Here is a 14,843-nt window from a genome sequence, read left to right on the forward strand (position 1 = left end):
TGTCTCCGGAAGTAGATGGTTTAACAGCGGAAGTGGTATTGCGCGGGTAAGTTTGCTAGCTAGCCTGCTTAGTAAGGTTGGCTTCTTAGCATTCATTGCCATGGTTATCAATTGTACCGCTGAAATGGAACATAAATCACAGAAAATAAAGTGGTGACAGCTGCATAGAAGTACTTGGAGGTACGATATTTGACAAGAGTTAAAGGGTGTATAGGGAGATGGTGTCCCGTCCCCCCAGGCCGTTTGCATGGTGCACTGTACGACCCGATGGGATCATGTAGTGGAATGGTAGTGGGTTTTTAATGAGTGTAGGTGGCAGCTGCAGAGAAGTACCTGGGTGTACGAGATATTACTGCAGAAGAGGTAATGGGGTGGTGATTTTAATGAAATAGTGGTATATACTGTAGGTGTAGGGCTAGTTGTTGGATTTATTCATTTTAGGAACAGGAATAATGAGAATTTAATGTAGGTAGGAAATGATTGGCCTCACTTTAGTACAGTGGGTGGCGGTGTATATGCATTTAAATTGGATGCAATCCGCCAATCCCGAAGGAGAATCAAATCAAATGTTTTTATATAGCCCTTCTTACATCAGCTGATCTTTCAAAGTGTTGTACAGAAACCCAGCCTAAAACCCCAAACAGCAAGCAGTGTAGAAGCTATCTGGCTTGTGCTTGTAGTCAAATAATAACAAAGATGTTCAACGAAAGCGTTTTTCGTGCGCGTGTAGCGTCCGTAATGGAAACTTTAACAGCAACAGCCGTGCGAGCAGTGTGTCAAATAATGGAAGAAAGCTACGCTGCTCTTCGTGTGGAAATGGAGTGTAGCCGTGACCCGAACCGGAAGCCCCTGACGAAGGAGACTGGCACAGGGATGGATAATGAGAAGGAGACTGTACAAGCATTGAACCCTTGCAGTTCTTCTGATCGTATACAAATGGCAGGTGAGATCACAAATCAAATGATTTGTCACATGCGCAGAATACAACATCTGTAGACCTTACGGCGAACTGCTTACTTACATTACAAGCCCTTGACCAACAATGCTGTTTTTTTTTTTTTTTAAGTAAGAAAATATTTGAAAAGTGAGTAAAGTAAAAAACAATTTGGGGAAAAGGCAATATCGAGGCAATATACCAGGGGTACCGAGTCAATGTGCTGGGGTACAGGTTAGTCGCGGTAATATGTACGGTACCAGTCAAGTTGGGACACACCTACTCATTCAAGGGTTTTTCATTATTTTCTACATTGTAGAATAATAGTTAAGACATAACTAGGAAATAACACATGGAATCATGTAGTAACCAAAAAAAAGTGTTAAACAAATCAAAATGTATTTTATATGAGGTTCTAGAGTGTAGCCACCCTTTGCCTTGATGACAGCTTTGATCACTCAACCAGCTTCATGAAGTAGTCACCTGGAATACATTTAATTTAACAGGTGTGCTTTGTTAAATGTTAATTTGTGGATTTTCTTTGCTTCTTAAATGCGTTTGAGCCAATCAGGTCTGTTGTGACAAGGTAGGGGTGGTATACAGAAGATGGCCCTATTTGATAAAACAAGAAGTCCATATTATGGCAAGAACAGCTCAAATAAATAAAGAGAAACGACAGTCCGTCTTTACTTTAAGACACACAAGTCAGTCAATCCGTAAAATTTCAACTCAGAAAAAAGGTGCCATAGATTTTTCAACTAACCTGCTCTTGGCGATACTAAAATATAATTTCAAAATGGTCTGAGAAAAACAACATTGGCAGGGCAATTCAAGCGTAGACAATATGCAGTAATGTATTGGGTCTATAGGTTACTGCACAAACCTCATTGCTACTGAACTGTTTTTAATTGGTTAATTTTGCGTACATCGGCTTAGTCATTTAAAAAAAAAAAGTTTTTTTAATCAGAGCGGAAGAGCTCGGCTGGCATTATAACTCAAAGTGATCTTGACTCAGAAAAGGTTGGTGACCACTGATCTAGAGGTTAGCTCTGCCCTGGACCAGAGCTAGAAGATAGCTAGCTACCTATAACCCTGTATGGGTGGTTGCTTGGCCCACACTCAATCTTGGGTTAGGCTTAACTATCACCTAGCCCTTTTGACTCCAATATGGCTTGTGTAAACGAGAGCAAGCTATCACCCAGGTGAACACTACACATTGGGGGTGAATGAAGGGGTCAGTTGTCCCCAATAAATGTGGGATCCAATGTAAACCCCTTTTTAAGTACAGATCATCATTAGCTGTAGCACTATGCAGTCCATGTTATGGCAACTTTTATTTCTAGTAAGTTAGATATTGTGGAATATGGGCCTACGTAGCTAGGGAGCCAAAGGTACTGTGATTCACAGTACCCAAATCTTAATTGGTATGTTACCCCACCAGGTTTGAGAAAGACCACTGTTGAGGAACTGCAGGATGAAGAAGAGGCCAGCGGTGCTGATACGGAAGATGATCCCACAGGTCATGATGATTACACTCCACTGTTACCGATGACATCGCAAGGACCATCACAGCCTGTTAAACCAAAGACCACTTCCTCTCTGGTTAAGCTTACGGAAGATGAGGTCAGTGGAGCTTGTGATCATATACTGGGGGCCTAATTCATAAATGAGACTATATAAATTAGACTCACGTTTCGTAGCAAATTATAAGTTTCAACGACATGTACGGACAATACCAAGGTAAACAATGCAACTTCTTAATGTTAAAACAAATAACAAGCATAATTTAACGTTTCATATCTAGCTAGCTAACTTGTACTAAGAGTCGGCTGGCTGGCTGACGTGAGTCGGCTGACAAATGTTTGGGACATTGAATATATGTGAACATTCCATGATATTTCCTATCCACAGTGCGTTGTGTTGGAGCCAGTAATGTGTTATTGTCAGTGTTTGTGTGTATGTGATGTGATGTGTGTATATGTATATGTGTGTATGTGTATGTGATGTGTATGTGATGTGATGTGTGTATATATATCTATATATGTATATATATCTATATATGTGTATATCTATATATGTGTATATCTATATATGTGTATATCTATATCTGTGTATATCTATGTGTATATCTATATCTATGTGTATATCTATATCTATGTGTATATCTGTGTGTGTATGTATATCTATATCTGTATATTATATCTATGTGTATATCTATATCTATTATATCTATATATATGTATATCTATATCTGTGTATATCTATATATACATATATCTATAGATGTATGTATGTATGTATGTATCTATAGATAGATATATCTATCTATCTCAAAAAAATAAAGGGAACACTTAAACAAACGTAACTCCAAGTCAATCACACTTCTGTGAAATCAAACTGTTCATTTAGGAAGCAACACTTATTGACAATACATTTCTAATGCTGTTGTGCAAATGGAATATTCAACAGGTGGAAATTATAGGCAATTAGCAAGACACCCCCAATAAAGGAGTGGTTCTGCAGGTGGGGACCACAGACCACTTCTCAGTTCCTATGCTTCCTGGTTGATGTTTTGGTCACTTTTGAATGCTGGCGGTGCTTTCACTCTAGTGGTAGCATGACACGGAGTCTACAACCCACACAAGTGGCTCAGGTAGTGCAGCTCATCCAGGATGGCACATCAATGCGAGCTGTGGCAAGAAGGTTTGCTGTGTCTGTCAGCGTAGTGTCCAGAGCATGGAGGCGCTACCAGGAGACAGGCCAGTACATCAGGAGACGTGGAGGAGGCCGTAGGAGGGCAACAACCCAGCAGCAGGACCGCTACCTCCGCCTTTATGCAAGGAGGAGCAGGAGAAGCACTGCCAGAGCCCTGCAAAATGACCTCCAGCAGGCCACAAATGTGCATGTGTCTGCTCAAACGGTCAGAAACTGACTCCATGAGGGTGGTATGAGGGCCCGACGTCCACAGGTGGGGGTTGCAAATTCGCCACTGGCGCCCTGTGCTCTTCACAGATGAAAGCAGGTTCACACTGAGCACGTGACAGAGTCTGGAGATGCCGTGGAGAACGTTCTGCTGCCTGCAACATCCTCCAGCATGACCGGTTTGGCGGTGGGTCAGTCATGGTGTGGGGTGGCATTTCTTTGGGGGGCCGCACAGCCCTCCATGTGCTCGCCAGAGGCAGTCTGACTGCCATTAGGTACCGAGATGAGATCCTCAGACCCCTTGTGAGACCATATGCTGGTGCGGTTGGCCCTGGGTTCCTCCTAATGCAAGACAATGCTAGACCTCATGTGGCTGGAGTGTGTCAGCAGTTCCTGCAAGAGGAAGGTATTGATGCTATGGACTGGCCCGCCCGTTCCCCAGACCTGAATCCAATTGAGCACATCTGGGACATCATGTCTCGCTCCATCCACCAACGCCACGTTGCACCACAGACTGTCCAGGAGTTGGCGGATGCTTTAGTCCAGGTCTGGGAGGAGATCCCTCAGGAGACCATCCGCCACCTCATCAGGAGCATGCCCAGGCATTGTAGGGAGGTCATACAGGCACGTGGAGGCCACACACTACTGAGCCTCATTTTGACTTGTTTTAAGGACATTACATCAAAGTTGGATCAGCCTGTAGTGTGGTTTTCCACTTTAATTTTGAGTGCGACTCCAAATCCAGACCTCCATGGGTTGATAAATTGGGTTTCCATTGATTCTTTTTGTGTGATTTTGTTGTCAGCACATTCAACTATGTAAAGAAAAAAGTATTTAATAAGATTATTTCTTTCATTCAGTTCTAGGATGTGTTGTTTAAGTGTTCCCTTTATTTTTTTGAGCAGTATATATAGTATATTAATACGCCTTACCCCTAATACTTAATATCATCCTATCCTTTCTGCATGCACTTTAATTGATACTCCAATAAATATGGCTCCATAGAACTCTATGTAAAGCCCCACAATTTGCCAATCTCATTATTATTATTTTACATTAACTTATTTGTTACAGGTGCACCATTCGATTGTTCCTGTCAATTCTCTGCTATCACTCACAAGATGCACAACCTGCTGCAAACTGTTCCACTGTCCACTTTGTCTCAGCTTTAAACCAACCAAACGCTCAAGATTACAGCGCCATGTTGATGTGCACCTGAAAAATGCAGTGTCTTTCAAAGGTATGCTGATGTTTTAACCATGTAGTCTGCTAGATTGTATTATCATTCTTGTCAAGATGTGCTTTTACTCATTTCCGTCAAATTTTTCTAGATAAAAAGATTTGTAAATGCAATTTGGACTGTAGGACAGATGGCCATTATCACTGCCCCCAGTGTGAGAGAACTATCATCAGGAGGGATGCCATGACAAGTCATCTGCTGTTGTGTCAAGGGGCTTCAGCTCCTGTTTCATCATCTGCACTGCCCTCTACGCAGGCTGCACCGTCCACACCTTTGGTACTGCCCACTCCTGCTGTAAACCAGCGTATTGAAATCACCGCCCATAACCAACTGCCTCAAAGTCCAGCCTATAGGACTCTGACGACTGTGTGTGATCACTGTGGTTTTGTGCTCCTGAGAAAGAACTTGAAGCAGCACCTGCTGAGGAAACACCCGGAGATAGCCACTCCATTGGAGGGAGCAGAATCAGATCCTGTGTCTGTGGTACAACAACACGGCACTATGAAACATGCTGAAGGGACCAGGCGGAGACTGACCGCCACCTGCACCATATGTGGGCGTACGGTGACCATGAAGAACATGCGAGCACACATGAACAGAAAACACCCTGATTCCTAGTAGATGCCTGATTTGCAAACAGAGGCATCATAGCCTGATCCCAGATCTATTTGTGCTTTTGCCTTTTGTCATTGTCGAGCAAAAAGGTTTGGCCATGACAGAGTGGAAAGTTAGTTAAAGAGGTTCTGGATTTCAGGCTATAGGTTTCATGCATCAACTACTTCATTGATGGCTGAATTCTATTATCATTTTTTTTTTTTTATAACAAATCTTGTAAATTCATGTTGCAATTTTCTCCATTTGTATGGTAAAAAAATATACATTTGTTAATCTGACCCCTCAGTTTCATTGGGTTACGGTTATGACCTGGCTGCCAGTTCCATTTCCAAGGCCTGAGTGCTGGTCTTGCAAAAAATTGGGAGGAAAACTGTAGACATTTTGTTATTTTGAACATTTCCTGCAGTCTCTATAACTTGTTAAAGTTGACTATTGTACAAAGTATGTTGAAAAGCTGGGGAATCATGCTCCACTCACACCAAACAATGGTTGTTCAAATCTAGGCTATTATAATCAAGTTATATAGCTTAGTATGTTATAACTGTAGAAAGGTAGCAGCTCATAAGATCAAGAGGATGAGAATGTTTGAAAGTTTGTTCAGGCAGTTTGTCTTGTTGATTTTGTTTAGTGGGAGAGAAAAAAACGCCACTTATGCTTTTGGGAAATTTCGTATTAATATTTTTGAGTATCAAATAAATTCTCAACAAAAGATGTAAGAAGCTGCTAGAATCAAGGGCGTATCTAAACTTGTATTTACGGTATTTCGGCCCGCCCAACCTCGTCAGCTGTCCGGAACTAATCAAAAGAAAACTTCCGGAGGAGGTGAAGAGGTGTGAAAAGGTGAAGCCACCATCTGATAACAAAGAAGTTGTTCACTGTAGCCTTCTCTTCTCACATCACAGTAGGAACAAAGTAGATTGTTTGTTGTAGTCTACTTGGTAACTATGTCTCACGAACTCGCTTTTCGTTGTCGTGTCACCTCCATTATGGAAGCTTTGACAGCAACAGTCGTGCAAGAAATCTGTCAATTTATGGGAGAAAGCTATGCTGCTCTTCGAGTGGAAATGTTGCATGAACAAAATAAAAAAAGAGACAAGGATGGAGAAGCCAGCGAACTGCCTTAAGAACGTTTCAAAACCTGGTGAGATGTTGACAGTTAGCTATTTAGTGTACAACACACATTTTAGCGTCTGGTGTACATCCATTGTTTAATTAAGCAATAATGTACGAGGGGGTGTGGTATATGGCCAATATACCACGGCTAAGGGCTGTTCTTATGCACAACGTATCGCAGAGTGCCTTGACACAGCCCTTAGCCGTGGTATATTGACCATATACCACAAACACTTGAGGTGTCTTATTGCTATTATAAACTGGTTACCAACGTAATTAGAGCACTAAGTATAAATGTTCAGTGTACGGTCTGAAATACCAGGGCTGTCACCAAAACAACATTCAGGGCTTGAACCACCCAGTTTATAACACGCAATAACCCCAGAGTGCTAAACCATCACTATAGCGGTGTCTAAAAAAAAATATTAAATCATTAATGCGTCTATTATTATTTGCATGTTAGTTAGCCCACCAAGTTTGGGAAACTTTCCAATCGTGGGGCAAATCCTCAATAAACAAGAGGCCAACTATCATTGGCTAGAAGACGGTGCTGTTTTTGAAGGCCTAGCATCACCGGTGCCAGAGACGGAGAGACGAGAGCCATCACAGCCCGCTGGTCAGATTACAGACACGGTAAATTCAGTTTGGTTTGTCCCACCTACTTTGTAAGTGAGGACCACCACATGAGATGTTTGTGTTGTTGATGCATCCCCAACATAACTGTAGTTTAGAACATTATTCATTAATAATGACATTGTCTTTTGGAAGGTACCATGGCCAGTATGGCTCATCAAACAGGAGGAAATGGCTGATGATGATCTGGAATCGGAAGGTTAGTTGAAGCAACTATTTTCAATCACGATGTAAAGTATTTTATTTCCCTTGTATTACATTGTGTATTTGTCATAATTATATAAATTATTTATTTTTGTGATGTACATTTTTAAAAAGAAATCCCATTCCAAAAACGTGTGTGTGTGTGTGTGTGTGTGTGTGTACGAACAACAACTTAGACACACAAACTGACTACATCTCATCTGCCCAGACCTGCATGCTCACACCCCATCTCTAGTGCCTGCATTATTGTTTGCCACTTGGCCTTAAATTGAACCGATTGGTTTTTCTTGGTCGCCCTTACTAATTCAATAATAAATCATTACATTTTTCCATTGTGTCAATGGATTGACTTCCAAGTTCTTAGTATACGTTTTTTTCAAGATGAGTGATGAAAGAATCGTCCAGCCCATTGGGTAACTCACTACACCCCAATATGTCATGGATTAAAAGTACATTTACATTGTAATACTTCTGACAGCCAACTTTCTAGCTCCACCCACAATTTCTGGGCATTATAGCATTCCCAGACAGCATGGATTATTGAGTCATTAATAGTTTTACACTTAAGACATGACTCTGCCGTTGTGCTGAATTTTGTCTCTTGTATAATCAATTCTATACATTATACTGGATTAAGCATACATTTTTCGCTTACTGTAATTTTGTTAGTTATGCTCTCGTGCCAGCACCAGTTATTTTTTTTTAAATCTTGGTTCCAATAGTAGATTTTTTTCTAAGAGATTGTCAGTTGGATATGCTCTCTGCTTTCTAACAAACATGAAGGCAAGACAAACTGTCTGATTTACGCTAATCAATGTGGTCTTTATTTTATTTTGCACTTGTGAAGACCCAAAAAGTAAACTATCCCTTTTAATGAGTCATTGTAAAGCTAACTCTGTGACGTTCATTGTTGGTGACTTCATTTCCAGGTTACGGCGAGTGGATTCCAGAGACTCCCAAGGCCAACCAGAATATCACAGGAGAAAGTGATGAGGACGAGAGAAGTCCAGCCTCTGGGGGATCCAAAGAACCTGGACTCGACGACTTCAAGAGAGAACAGAGTCCGTTGCTGGTGTCAGCTGAGGATACTGCGACACCCATAAAGACAAAGTATGAAACGCGCATGTTAAAACACACTGGGAAGCCACGTTTTCGCTGCGATATCTGCGGTGAGAAATTCCAGCGTCAGAGCGGCTTGACCAGGCACCAGCGGCACAAACACAACACCGTGAAAACCTACAGTTGCACTGTGTGTGGGAAAGGGTTCACCTACATCAAATCCCTCAACACGCATGAGCTCATGCACTCTGACCTCTCTATCCGTTCAACTATAACTCTGGATGAAGCCAAGGCAAGAAAAAGAGGTCTGACTGATGAACCCACAGACAGAAATGCAGCAGGAGATGTGAGTTGTGTAGAATGTTGCCCATTACCAGTACCTTGAAGATGCTTGACTGATCAAAGTTTCTATTGTTTTGATGTGTTTTTCTAGATGATTAGTGCCATCCTTCACTCAAAGCCAGGTGGAGAAAAGGTATTCCGGGAGTATGGGAAAACCAAAGGTCTTACGGATAGCACACGGAGACTGATGGTCAACATTATTGTGGCCGACATGATGGAAAACCATGGGTACGTATGTTGACAAATGGTATATTTAACAGTGTATGATTTGTCATACTTAAAGGTATTAGTCACCCCAAAATGAAAGTCTGCTCGATGATTTCAGACCTTAAAAGCAGACTGTCAATATACTGTATGTCCACATCCCACACCATTGCTTGATAGATTTTTGTTGCCAATTCTTTGTTCATTTTGAGGTATAGTTTGTATATCTACAAACCAATGGTTCAGAATGGAAACATGGCTTGACAGTAGTGTACTTTTGAGGTATGAAAACATCTTAAAAGCTTTCATTTTAGGGTGCCCTCCATTACTGTGGCATTGTGATTTTAGGTGGATCTGAAACACCAGTCGTGCATGCATTCCCTGTAGAGTACCAGCCTGTGTTACTACTGAGGGGGTTTCCCCAGAACCATTCCTCATCTTTAGATCAAAACATGTAGTGGGGCTTGAGTTTTGCTGAGAAATGAATCACTGATTATCGCTTTTACTAGAATTGTTGGTACTTTATTTTATCTTCCTCAAAGTAGGATCCCCCCATCAAGTGTCCGCACCAACTACGCCCTGGGGATTGTGACTTTATTCCCCTACTTGAATGATCCAGATTCAGAGCATGGTTATGTAAGTATGAACAGAGGACTGAATTCTCTCAGGGGATACCAAGCCTACAGTTCCATGATGTTAAATTAAATGGTGTTGATCATTTTGAATTGTTTTCTTTTTGATTGACAGGAACAATATTACGACGCAGCTAGTGGGTCTGGTTATCTGACCTGGAGAATAAAGACAGTGGGGCGCAACAAATCATGTAAGATCAAGAGGAGAACCAAGTCCACCTATCAAAATGGTCCCAAGGCTCAACACAGTTCCCCTTCAGCTGTTGAGGAACTGTTAGGTGATGAATGCAAAGGCACAGCTAAGTTCCTCCTGCACGGTATTATCCCAATTCTTTGCTAAAGGGTAGTCCATCACAATACCCACATCTTATTTTCACTCATCTGTTATCAGTTCATTGAGACGTTTGGTAAATCATTGTTGGATTGTTTTTGTAATGTCCATCAGATTCTAGTTAGAGCTCTTTAGCAAATGGTGGTAATGGTAGGGAGTTTTTTTGCTGAATTTTCCCTGAAAGTTACATCTTTGTAATCTTTCAGACGAGCAAGTGTCCATGTCTGAGGTCTCTATCTGCTCAGTTGGGTCTGATTCCTCTGGATCAGCTTTAACTCTGGAGAAAACGAAGGCAAGAAAAAGACGTCTGACTGATGAACCTACAGACAGAAATGCAGCCAGAGATGTGAGTTGTGTAAAATGTTGCGGTTAGCTCCACTACTAGCGCATTAGTGATATTACTTTAAAACACCTGCAGCTGTTTCTGTTCCGCCTATTTACATACCCTTGTCTTCTTGCCCATTACCAGTACCTTGAAGATGCTCGACTGATCAGGGCTTCTATTGTTTTGATGTGTTTTTCTAGATGATTAGTGCCGTCCTTCACTCAAAGCCAGGTGGCGAAAAGGTATTCCAGGAGTATAGGAAAACCAAAGGTCTTACAGATAGCACACGGAGGCTGATGGTGAACATTATTGTGGCCGACATGATGGAAAGTCATGGGTACGTGAATAATTCAATGTGTTAGAAATGTGTGATGACCAAAGCTGTATTATGTTTAACTGCATGATTTTAGTCAAACTTCTAGTACCTGTGTGTTCATACTGGGGGGGGGGGGTTTCCCCCAGCACCATCCATCAGCTTTAGATCAAACCATGTAGCAGGGCTCACTGCCGTTTTTCTGAGAAATGAATCACTGATGGTAGCTTTTACCAGAATTTTTATTCAACTTTTTATTTAACTAGGCAAGTCGCTTCAAATTCAAATAACTTTTCATTTCCTGAGGGAACTTCCTATGTACTGAGGGGTGGATGCATACAATACACATTAAAACATAACAGTATTTTATTTAAAACTATTTGTCTTTTTGTATTCTTCCTCGAAGGAGGATCCCCCCATCAAGTGTCCGCACCAACTACGCCCTGGGGATTGTGACTTTATTCCCCTACTTGAATGATCCAGATTCAGAGCATGGTTATGTAAGTATGAACAGAGGACTGAATTCTCTCTCGGGGGATACCAGACCAAAAGTTCCAGGACATTAAAACGGCATTCATCTTTTTTTAAAACTGTTTTCTTATTGATTGACAGGAAAAATATTACGATGCAGCTAGTGGGTCTGGTTACCTGACCTGGAGAATAAAGACAGTGGGGCGCAACACGTCATGTAAGACCAAGAAGAGAACCAAGCCCACCTATCAAAATGGTCCCATGGCTCAGCGAAGTTGCCCTTCAGCTGTTGAGCAACTGTCGAGGGATGAATGCAGAGAGGCGATATCTGTGCTTCAGCATACAACAACTAATGAGTCACTGGTTCGAGAGAAGATGATGGCGACGTTCCAATACAGACAGGAGGTGGTTCATGATCCGGAGAAGTCCTCAACTGTCCTAGATGTCTTCCCCAGATTCCTTGACACTACAGGCTTGGTAAGACTGTATGAATAGAATTCATCATGTTTTAGTGATTTTAAAAGAAAGTGGAAAGATAAACAACAACAAAAAATTCACAAAATTAATGTGCTTCAGATCAACCAAGATTTCACCAGACTTTTCGGAGAGGTGGTGTCTGGGACATTTATGGCGAAGTGGCCAACATTTTTCAAACCCAGGGTCATCGCAGATTGCAAAACCCTTCCCTTCAGCGAACCTGTGGAAGACCTCCTCACATCTGCGCAGCAGGAATCCAATGATTATGGTACTAGTGCAGAATTCAAATATGTTCTTTGGTATTTCCAATGACTTTTCTAACTTGACCATACAATGTCTGGGTGAAACTGGCATGTGAGCTTTTACTGAGCAGTTCTTGTTTTTCACTGAAAAATTAGGATGGGAGAGTGACTTGGCAGCCATTTTGTTGCTTCTGCATCTCCTACCCCCGACCTCAAAGGGCCCAAAGACCGCAAAGATCCGTACCTCTCAAGCTGCTGACCATCTGGTTAGATTTATGAAGGTTTGTATGTTCTGTGATCTTTGTGCCTTTCTCCTTTCCTTAGGACAGTACTTGTTAACAATACACAGCTCCTGTTTGCCACTGACAGTTTCACATTATGGTCTCCAGAGGTGTAGCCAAATTCAATAACATCCCATGTAAATAGGATAACCATCCATTTTATGAAACTGAGCGCATACGAGTGAAAATATAGTTAAGCTAAACCCTCATCGCTAGGTTGCTTAGATTAAGATCAATTTATTGGTCAATTGCACACAAGGTCCAACCGAAATTTGACTTTCGCTTTTAACCCAACCCCACCGAAAGACACATGCATATACAGGTTTTGGAGAGGTGTGGGGGGGCTGCTGTTGTGGGACGTAAAGTGCTTGCTCATGGGCACAACGGACGGCAATGGCATCTAGAATGGAACTGGAACCCACTGCCTGCTTGCTCACCTCTAAACGCTAGGCCAGCGTTTCCCAACTCAAGTACCCTCAACAGCACACGTTGCATCCCCTGACAAACTCACTTGATTCAACTTAAGGGCTTGATGATTAGTTGACATGTTTCAGGTGTGCTTGTCCAGGGCTACAATAAAATGTGTACTGTTTTTAGGGACTGGAGTTGGGAACCACTGCGCTAGGCTACCTGCCTAGTGGTCATGTGGTCTGCCCTCGGGATTGTGGAACACGTTATATACTGTTGTCTTGTTCTCTTTTCCTCAGGTAGGGACAAGTATGGTGACCTTCCTTGAGACAGTTAGACATGAGCAGCAGCCCTTCCTCCTCTGTGTCGGTGAAAGGAAGAACAGCATTCAGAAGTTTTACATCGTCGTTGACCAGAAGGCCATCCCATGCAAGACCCAAACATCAGTGGCAGCTTTTGATGAGCTCTTTAAGGCACACTATGTCTTCAGTGTGTCCTACCATGAAGCGTTGTGTAACTTCTACACATTCATCCAGACCACCGTGTACGGTATCGACGTGGGGAAGGCAAAGGAGTCCTCAAGAGTCAAGGAGATTAGAGTAAGGCTGCTTAACAAAGACCAGGGGAGTGGTGCTGCCGGAGCACAAGGGAGCGGCGCTCCGGCCCTTTTCTCAATTTGAGAATAAGTTAGTTTAACAGCATCTGCTCTATTTCACTCCTGAAACAGTAACTCAAGAAGATTTAAATGCATATCCCCATGAAGCTGATTGAGATCACATGATTGTCATGCAGATGCAGTCTGGACATTTCACCGGTAAAACGCAAAGAATTATCATTTACCATTGACACTGATGGCCTATTTGTAAATTAGATATGCCTGACTTGATGTTTGAGGGTATTACAAATATAACATTTTAGTGAGAGTGTGGGCAGATGGAGGATGCATATTGTATTATAATATTCAATAGGTTACATCTGTCAGTACAAACTTTGATTTTAAAATTATGTAATTCACTTTTTTGGGGTCAGCTCCCACATCTAACTAAACAAATGGCACTATACCACTGAGAAAACATGTGAACACTTGAGAATTTGTAAAATACACTACAGCAGTTGTGCATTGCTTTTTTTGACATAAGAAATTGTCATGGTTTGTCAAAATATACTTGAATCTGGACAGCATATACACTGAACAAATATAAATGTAACAATTTTACTGAGTTCATATAAGGAAATCAGTCAATTAAATTAAATTCATTAGCCCCTAATCTATGGATTTCACGACTGGAAATACAGATATGCATATTTTGTTTCAGTGCGTTAAAAAAGGCTAGGGGCGTGGATCAGAAAACCAGTCAGTATCTGGTGTGACCACCATTTGCCTAATGCAGCAAGACATCTCCTTTGCAGTGTTGATCCGGCTGTTGAGTGTTGTCTCACTCCCCTTCAATGGCTGTGCGAAGTTGCTGGATAATGGCGGGAATTGGAACATGCAGTCTTACGTCGATCCATAGCATCCCAAACATGCTCAATGGGTGACGTGTCTGGAGTATGGAATTATGTGCAGATCCTTGCAACATGGGGCCGTGCATTATCATGCTGAAACATGAGTTGATGGTGAAGGATTAGTGGCACAACAATGGGCCTCAATCTCGTCACAGTACCTTTGCATTAAAATTGCCGTCGATAAAATGCAATTGTGTGTGTTGTCCGTAGTTTATGCCTGCCCATAACATAACCCTCACTGCCACCATAGGCCACTCTTATCAACATTGACATCAAAGAACCACTCGCCCACATGGCGCAATACACGCCATCTGCCTGGTTCAGTTGAAACCGGGATTCATCTGTGAAGAGCACATATCTACAGCGTACCAGTGAGCATTTGCCCACTGAAGTCAGTTACCTCGCAGAATTGCAGTCAGGTCAAGAACCTGGTGAGGACGATGAGCACGCAGATGAGCTTCCCTGAGACGGTTTCTGACAGTTTGTGCAGGAACTCTAAAGTTGTGCAAACCCACAGTTTCGTCAGCTGTCTGGGTGACTGGTTATAGACAATCCCACAGGTGAAGAAACTAGATGTAGAGATCCTGGGCT

General features: G+C 42.0%; 1 protein-coding gene across 9 annotated transcripts; it reads left to right on the forward strand.

The window, feature by feature from the left end:
• Window positions 1-34: 34 nt before the first annotated feature.
• Window positions 35-14,443, forward strand: LOC106602172 (uncharacterized). 9 transcript variants are annotated; one of them, XM_014194641.2, is made up of 17 exons: window positions 35-943; window positions 2,376-2,557; window positions 4,931-5,096; window positions 5,188-6,852; window positions 7,288-7,457; window positions 7,593-7,656; window positions 8,591-9,066; window positions 9,154-9,290; window positions 9,809-9,902; window positions 10,014-10,215; window positions 10,436-10,575; window positions 10,755-10,891; window positions 11,274-11,367; window positions 11,480-11,815; window positions 11,915-12,083; window positions 12,214-12,338; window positions 13,046-14,443. In XM_014194641.2, exons 4-17 carry the CDS (start codon window positions 6,756-6,758, stop codon window positions 13,424-13,426), a joined length of 2,622 nt encoding a protein of 873 aa, XP_014050116.2. In that variant the 5' UTR covers window positions 35-943; window positions 2,376-2,557; window positions 4,931-5,096; window positions 5,188-6,755; the 3' UTR covers window positions 13,427-14,443. The 9 variants fall into 9 exon arrangements, with proteins under 9 accessions (XP_014050116.2, XP_014050122.2, XP_014050123.2 ...); XM_014194647.2 differs by having other exon boundaries at window positions 10,014-10,176; XM_014194648.2 differs by having other exon boundaries at window positions 10,014-10,089.
• The last annotated feature ends 400 nt before the right edge of the window (window positions 14,444-14,843 follow it).

The sequence above is a fragment of the Salmo salar genome, chromosome ssa04 (assembly GCF_905237065.1).
Source record: "Salmo salar chromosome ssa04, Ssal_v3.1, whole genome shotgun sequence".
Lineage (NCBI taxonomy): Eukaryota > Metazoa > Chordata > Actinopteri > Salmoniformes > Salmonidae > Salmo > Salmo salar.

Bases quoted from the DNA above. Each gene is read 5' to 3' on its own strand.
- LOC106602172 (XM_014194641.2), top strand. From the start codon at position 6,756: ATGCTGCTCTTCGAGTGGAAATGTTGCATGAACAAAATAAAAAAAGAG. The intron at 10,216-10,435 runs GTATTATCCCAA...GTAATCTTTCAG, and splicing joins AGCTAAGTTCCTCCTGCACG to ACGAGCAAGTGTCCATGTCT. The intron at 12,339-13,045 runs GTTTGTATGTTC...TCTTTTCCTCAG, and splicing joins ATCTGGTTAGATTTATGAAG to GTAGGGACAAGTATGGTGAC.